The sequence below is a fragment of the Triticum dicoccoides genome, chromosome 1A (genome assembly GCF_002162155.2).
Source record: "Triticum dicoccoides isolate Atlit2015 ecotype Zavitan chromosome 1A, WEW_v2.0, whole genome shotgun sequence".
Taxonomy (NCBI): Eukaryota; Viridiplantae; Streptophyta; class Magnoliopsida; order Poales; family Poaceae; genus Triticum; species Triticum dicoccoides.
The window spans coordinates 7,163,465-7,170,984 of NC_041380.1; the positions used below are offsets into that span (position 1 = coordinate 7,163,465).

General features: G+C 49.9%; 2 protein-coding genes across 2 annotated transcripts; both read left to right on the forward strand.

Annotated features, from left to right (window-relative positions):
* The first annotated feature begins 91 nt into the window (after positions 1 to 91).
* Positions 92 to 1,570, forward strand: LOC119367947 (2'-deoxymugineic-acid 2'-dioxygenase-like). The gene is made up of 3 exons (XM_037633595.1): positions 92 to 421; positions 519 to 1,097; positions 1,193 to 1,570. The coding sequence occupies exons 1-3, from the start codon at positions 224 to 226 to the stop codon at positions 1,454 to 1,456; spliced, it is 1,041 nt and encodes a 346-aa protein (XP_037489492.1). The 5' UTR covers positions 92 to 223; the 3' UTR covers positions 1,457 to 1,570.
* A 3,999-nt stretch (positions 1,571 to 5,569) lies between these two features.
* Positions 5,570 to 7,247, forward strand: LOC119266105 (uncharacterized acetyltransferase At3g50280-like). The gene has a single exon (XM_037547821.1). It carries the CDS (start codon positions 5,666 to 5,668, stop codon positions 7,082 to 7,084), a length of 1,419 nt encoding a protein of 472 aa, XP_037403718.1. The 5' UTR covers positions 5,570 to 5,665; the 3' UTR covers positions 7,085 to 7,247.
* Positions 7,248 to 7,520: the final 273 nt, after the last annotated feature.

The window sequence follows — 7,520 nt, forward strand, 5'->3', positions numbered from 1 at the left end:
GGTCCTCAACACCTTGCAGGCCTTACGTCTAGGTGGCCTTGATATGAGTGGAAGAAGCCCACAAAGTTGTGGGTGGGGAGAGAGACCCATGTGACGAGGAAGACCTTAAATTTCTATGCTTGTACCACTATCACGGTTGGGAAGACAGCATATGTTTGACGTTGCTCTGGCAGCTAGGTAGCTACGCTACTAGCTAGTCTGAAAAATCTGATCCATCCAGAAGATGGGGCTGCTGTCCAACACCCCGGTGCACCACGCCGTGCCGGACGAGTACGTCCTGCCGCCGGAGAAGCGCCCCGAACCCGACGAGCTTGTCGATCCCATGGTCACCCTGCCTGTCATCGACCTCGCCGCCGGCCGCCGTCGCCACCTCGTCGTCAATGAGATCATCAAGGCCGGCAAAGAGTTCGGCTTCTTCCAGGCACGCACGCACGCACCACAGCAATTGTTTGTTTATCGATCCGCGCCACTCAGCTATTGATTTTGGACTCGGTACTCCATGGATGTGCTGCAAACAGGTTGTGAACCATGGCGTGGGCGACGAGGTGGTCGGGGCGTTCCGGTCCGCGGCGGCGGAGTTCTTCGCCATGCCGGCGGAGGAGAAGCTCCCCTACTACTCCGACGACCTCACCAAACCGTTCCGCGTCGACACCAGCACCACCTACGTCCTCGACCGTAGCTGCGGCGGTCGGTACTGGCGCGACTACCTCCAGCTGCAGTGCTTCCCCGTCGACAGGTTCTCGCAGGACTGGCCGGCCGAGCCAGCCGCCTTCGTGCCCAGCCTGGCCGCGTACGCCACAGCGGTGCAGACGCTGGCCGCCACGTTGCTCGGGCTCATCGCCGAGGGGCTCGGGCTGGAGGAGAGCTTCTTCCGCGGCGAGCTCAGCGGCGGCGGGACGCTGATGAACGTGAACTGGTACCCGCCGTGCCCGGACCCGAGCCTGACGCTGGGCCTGCTGCCGCACTGCGACCGACCACTCCTGACCGTGCTGTCGCAGGGCGACGTCAGCGGCCTCCAGGCCAAGCACAAGGGCCGGTGGATCGCCGTGCAGCCCGTCCCAAACGCTTTCGTCATCAACTTCGGCCACCTGATGGAGGTCCATCTTCAATTCCTCATCGATCGCTAATTTGGTACTTATGTAGTGTACGTGTTGGTGAGATCATTCATTCCTCGTTTGTGCTGTGTGTGCAGATCGTGACCAACGGGTTGCTTCAGAGCGTAGAGCACCGCGCAGTGACCAACTCCAGTGCGGCGAGGTTGTCGGTGGTGACCATCATGTTGCCGGACATGGACTGCCGCATCGAGCCCGCGCCGGCGCTGGTGACCGAGGGGGAGCAGGCCAAGTTCAGGCCGTTCCTCTTCCGGGAGTTCAACGAGGCGTACGCCGCCGCCGCAGCCAACCGGGAGGACGTGCTCCAGCGCTTTAGGATCTACCCTGCTGGTACAATGGAGTGACCGGCCGGCTACTTGCTTTGCATGGTTCCAGCCATTAACGGCTCCACTAAACTTTTCTTAATTTATTTTTTATCAGTTTGGAGGTGTCTTATAAGTTGGTTCTCCTCCCTTCAACCTTTTGTTTTTGCATCGTAGGTAATCCCACTGTTTCATAATATCATTTTAATTTTTATTATAAATCTCTAAGTAGCATTATTATGCGACATGAAATAAAGTGGTGAAATTTGTTTTATTAAATCCCACATTTATATTTTTTCGAGAAAACTTTCAATCTATTCTTCTTCAATTATGACAGTACAACGAACACGAGAAATAATAAAAATTACACCCAGATCCGTAGACCCCATAGCGACGATTACAAGCACCGAAGCGAGCTGAAGGCACGCCGTCGTCATTGCCCCTCCCTTGCCAAAGCCGGGCAAAACTTGTTATATTAGACAGTCGAAAAGTCGTAAGGCAAAGACCCGATAGGACCAGTGCAGCAGAACAGCAATTGTCGCCGATAAAAAATAGCGTAGATGGAAACAATCCAATCTAAAAACACATGAAGGCAGACGAACTACACATGCATATTGCCGAGTGTAGTCAGCAATCCAAAGCCATGCCTTTATACTGAACATTCAGGGCCAGACCCGATACTAGACATGGCTCATCCGTGTCTTGTAGGCTAACGGTCCGTACGGTGCACAAAGAGGACCATCGAGGGTCGGCACAGTAGGCCGTCAAGCAGCGGTGGAGGAGGACGCCATGCGGGATGAAGACGCGACTTGGAGAAAAGGCACAAGGCAGTCAGCTTGAAGGCGGAGGGCATCTGCACTTCCGCGCCGATGACTTCGCGTGCGTGGACATTGACAGCGGCTTCCACTCAATAAATCAGCGTGCGCACGCAGCGGCAGCCATTTTCCTCCCTCGACAACATGGCATGCGTGCAGAGGGACTACACACGCACACACACACAACTCAACGGGAGGACAACGGCGACGACTTCTTTCCTCCGCTTCACTCCTTAGCGGTATGTGGAGAAGTAGGTTGTGAAGAAAAGAGGGGGTCATTGTGAATGTGAGGTGGGCATCATCATGTTTTAAAGAAGAGGGCTCGAGTAAAAAATGTTCCGCTGCGACGGAAGATCAAGCAGTAACATTAGGGTCCAGCAGGAAAAGGGATGGGTACGTAATGGACGGGTTTTTTTTTTTTTGGCTCACGTGTTGAAAATAATATAGTGGATAGTTCGAAGGAGTCGAGAGACTGTTCAGACAGCCTGTCATTAGCTTATCGTTGGAGTATGTATCCCTCCGGCCGCCACCGAATCAGGCCACGTGAGCGAGCATCTAGATCAGCCGACTGTATATGCTAGTCACATGATCACTAGAAGCACACATGATCCAAGTTGCCATATATGGAATCGGACTAGTTGCCATATAAACAACTTCGCTCAGATCTCTTGCCATATATGGAACGCAGGATCAGACCACTTACCACATAAGTAACTCTGTTCAGATCTCTTGCCATATATGAAACGCAGGATCAGACCACTTGCCATATAAACAACTCCGCTCAGATCTTTTGCCATATATGGAACGCCGAATCAGACCACTTGCCATACTATAGGGAACGCCGCTGAATCGGACCATGTGAGCCGTGTCTCCTGCTTAGCTAGCTCTTATTGGCTCCTGTGTTGGCTGGACCTCCATCCATGTGATCTCATGCCATTGTTGTGTTAACTCATTGATTACACTTTTTCTAAACTTGATCACCCACCTTTGAATTTCCTTATGAATGCCTGCACCTAGGGCATTTTGTTCAGTACTATCTCGGACATCTCTCTAAATGGATTATTAGTGGTGCTTCTCCCAACCATGTACCATGCCACAATCGCACCGGTCAGCACCCGAAGCAAAACTAGTAGAATGCCCATGCGTCGCCACGGGATTTTGCAATATTTTGTTGGAGTTTTGTAGACATAATGCATGTTAAATTTTACATGTAGTGAAAGAGATAACACGGGCACAATCGGGTAATAATTTAAGTCCACTTCACTTGTCATTTAAATTGATAATAAAAAGGAAATTTGATAATGCATACATATTGAGCGATAATCCAACTAAAAATCTGTTACAAATTAAGATATATTTGACGTGCTTAAGAAATTCCTGCACAATATCAAGAATGTTGTTTTTAGCTTCATTCGCATGATATTTGAGCAAGTATAACAAAAACATCTTCATCAACTCGTACCCATCCTGCACAAGCAATACATGAATCTCATGTTTTTTGGCATTGATGACTGATAGATACCAATGGTACCCAGGAATGGCAATCGAAAGGAATAGCTGGTGGAAATATCATATAAGTTGTAGACACAATTAGATATAAATAATAATAAAATTATTATACACATGGAGTAATTAAAAATTATACATCATTATATGTATGGATAATGAGGTGAGCCTAACCATCTCTTATTATAGATTAGTATTAACATGTTGTATGATGTGACGATATTTTGATGGGTTAATATCTTTTTCTCCTCTTCTTTTATCTGACAGATACAAACGTGCTAATGATATGTACCTTTTCGCCCGCCCTATCCCGTTGATGGTTATGAGCAAGCATACAATATATGTTAACGTTTATCACCTGTAATCTCACATATACAATATATTTATGTTATTTGATATTATATATGGTTTACATTATTAAGCACAAAGTTTAGCGATTGGTCTTACACCATCTTGCAAGAACATATCATTTTTCATAAGGCATTCCAACTCATCGTTTGATAATAAGGTATCTCCAATGTCCACGAACTTGGTTTTCTTGGGGGCAAACATGATTGATTCGATGACTGTAGTATCTCCAGGATTACAGACACAGTCTGTCGTCATGATACAAAAATGAGCCAAATCAGTATACAAAATGAGCCAATCAGTATACAAAATGAGCCAAGTTAGTTCTATACAAAAAATTATATGACGAAGTAATGACTGATAATAAGATTAAAAAAACCTTGTGCAATGACATTTGTATTTGCTTTTTTTGGTTTGTTATGAGATATCACCGTTTGCATATCATTATATTATAAAAAAAACTTTCGAAACTTTCATCCCCTTCCAACGACGTCGTCTCAGAACCCTTGTCAATGGATTCTTTTTGAATATCGCCAAAATACATCTTTATCTCTCTCATGTTCTGCAACAATAATCATATAAAAATGCGCCTTTTGTATGACATACATATAAACTCGTTGACTTTTTTTGTAAGAAACTCCGTGAGCACCGCGCGTCCGTGCCGGGACTTGAACTCGGGTGGGCTGACAGTAACCTCAGCTGCCCAGCCAACGGGTCGACCCCCTGTTCTCGTATGACATACATATGAAGGAGGAATAGTTGTATGGCTGATTTGTGGTATCCATCAATCCATTGATAGAAGAAAAGCCTCGCGATGGGTGTATGGCTGATTTGGGTTCGGTTACATTAGAAATCTTAGTGATTGGTGTTGATTTTTGTTGTATGGCTGATTTGGGTACAGACGTACGGTTACATTAGAAAAACCAGATGGGAGGTGGAGGAGCCTGGCACAGAAAAAAACGGTGGGGAGCCTCGCGATGGATAAAATCGACGGGGTGAGTATGGCGTTTGATCGATGGGTGAGGGTACGAAACGAACGATGTATCAAGTCCCCTTTAGGAGTAGAGATAATGTGGAGATTTTCATAAATGTTTTAGGCTGTTGCCAATGGATGGGTGTTTAGATGAGGTGTTAAGCACATTAAATAGCTTGGCAACTATACTCCTCAATGCATAGGTGTTTAGCTTGCTTCATTTAGTGAGTTAGCAACTAAAGTTCTTCATGTATTGATCGGCTTTTTTTCTTTAAATGTTTTGCCTAGATTCACGCATTTAGCATTGTTTCTTCGTGAGGTCACCACACTCATCTCTCTCCTCTTAAATAACTTGCCACATTAGATTTTTTACCTACATGAAAGGATTAGCACCTGTACAAGGTGAAGCATTGAGAGGGGCCTTATTAGCCGTAGATTTCTTGGTTACCCCAAAGCCCTTTTTTTTGGAAAACATACCCCCAAGACTATATCCTCCCCCTTGAGTCTCCCAAATCCATCACACCGGCGAGCGCACACCATCTTTGACCATATCCAGCAGACTAAACCAGCTAGCATCATCTCGCTCTGAGTTGTGGCCACAGCGAGGTGATGGCAACGGAGGCCTCAGCATCTGCGTGCCTGCACGGTGTCCGCATCGTGTCTCGGCGAATGGTGCGGCCGGCAAGCGACGGGGAGACGGAGACGACGACGAAACCAAAGTCGACTGAGACGGTGCACCTCACGCCGTGGGACCTGCAGATGCTCACCGTCGACTACATCCAGATGGGCGTCCTCCTGCCCCGGCCACCGACGCCGACGACGGCAGAGCACATGGTCGACCACCTCGCGCAGTCCTTGGCGCGCGCAGTGGCACGTTTCTACCCCTACGCCGGCCGCCTCGCCACCGAGGAACACACCGGCGGCAGCGTCACCGTTTCGCTGCAATGCACCGGGCACGGCGCCGAGTTCGTCCACGCCGTGGCGGCAGACACCAACGTCGCCGACGTGGCTGGCTCGCTGAGTATCCCTAGCGTGGTCTGGTCCTTCTTCCCTCTCAACGGGCTGGTCGGCGCCGACGCCGCCGTGGGCAGCCGCAGCGGCTCCCGCATCCCAGTCCTCGCCGCCCAGGTCACCGAGCTCGCAGACGGCGTGTTCGTGGCCATATCGCTCAACCATGGCGTCGCGGACGGGACTGCGTTCTGGCACCTGTTCAACACGTGGTCCGAGATCAGCCGCAGCAGCTGGAACGGCAGCAGCGAGGCGATCGCCACGCCGGAGCCCGTGCTGGAGCGGTGGTTCCCGGACGGCTGCCCGGTTCCCATGCCGCTTCCATTCCCGACGCTGGATCACGCCGTGCGGCGGTTCCACGGCCCACCCGTGGAGGAATGCTTCTTGGCATTCTCCGCGGAGAGCATCAGGAGCCTCAAAGCGAGAGCCAACGCCGAGATATCAGGCACGGCCACCGTTTCCTCGCTGCAGTCCCTGCTCGCGCACCTGTGGCTCGCCGTGACCCGCGCCCGGCGCCTCCGGCCGGAGCAGGAGACCTCCTACACGTTGGCGGTCAGCTGCCGGGGTCGAGTGAAGCGCGTGCCCCAGTTATACTCGGGCAACTCCATGGTGCGGTGCGCGACGGCGAAGGTGGCCGCCGGCGAGATCCTCCGCGGTGGCCTGCGTTCGGCGGCGTGGCAGCTGAACCGCGCGGTGGCGTCGTGCGATGAGGCGGCCCTGGTTGGGTCCACGGCGGCGTGGCACACGGAGCCACCGTTCGCGTACCTGGTCGGGTGGTGGCACCCGGCGCTGCTGGTGACGGGCAACTCGCCGCGGTTCGACGTGTTCGGTAACGACTTTGGGTGGGGGAGGCCGGTGGCGGTGCGGAGCGGCGGCGGGAACAAGGTTGACGGAAGGGCCACCGTGTACGAGCTGGGGCTCGAAGGTGGAATCGGCATGGAGCTCTGCCTGGCTCCGGAGGCTCTTGCAAGGCTCATCGCGGATGACGAGTTCATGGCCCTGGTCAACCAAGGCCAATAGCCTGCGCATCTGTGCGGCTTAGTAGGAGTATCCAAATTCAACATGATTCATTCAATATATTTATTTTGTTATCATCAGCTTTCTTTCTAGCATATATTTATTTTGTTATCATCAGCTTTCTTTCTATCATTGTTGGATCATGATTCTATCTACCATAACAATGCTATTAAATACTCGGCCGCTATTATTATCTATTTACTATAACTATTCATTCATATTTTGCTATATATATGCAAGCAATTATATTTCATTTGTCCTTGTACTACTTATTATCATCAAATAGTATAGCTTTTATTTTGCACAACCAAGGGTGGATCTCCTTAATTATCATCTTCCCAACACTATGCTTTTAAATATGGGTGTGGCTAGGTCTCAGTCGAGTAAGATTTAACCAAGTCGCAATCAAGTAACATAACATGCAAGAAAGAAAAAGAAA

Coding starts and splice junctions, on each gene's coding strand:
- LOC119367947 (XM_037633595.1), top strand. CDS start 224: ATGGGGCTGCTGTCCAACACCCCGGTGCACCACGCCGTGCCGGACGAG. Junction 422..518: donor AAGAGTTCGGCTTCTTCCAG/GCACGCACGCAC, acceptor TGCTGCAAACAG/GTTGTGAACCATGGCGTGGG. Junction 1,098..1,192: donor ACTTCGGCCACCTGATGGAG/GTCCATCTTCAA, acceptor CTGTGTGTGCAG/ATCGTGACCAACGGGTTGCT.
- LOC119266105 (XM_037547821.1), top strand. CDS start 5,666: ATGGCAACGGAGGCCTCAGCATCTGCGTGCCTGCACGGTGTCCGCATC.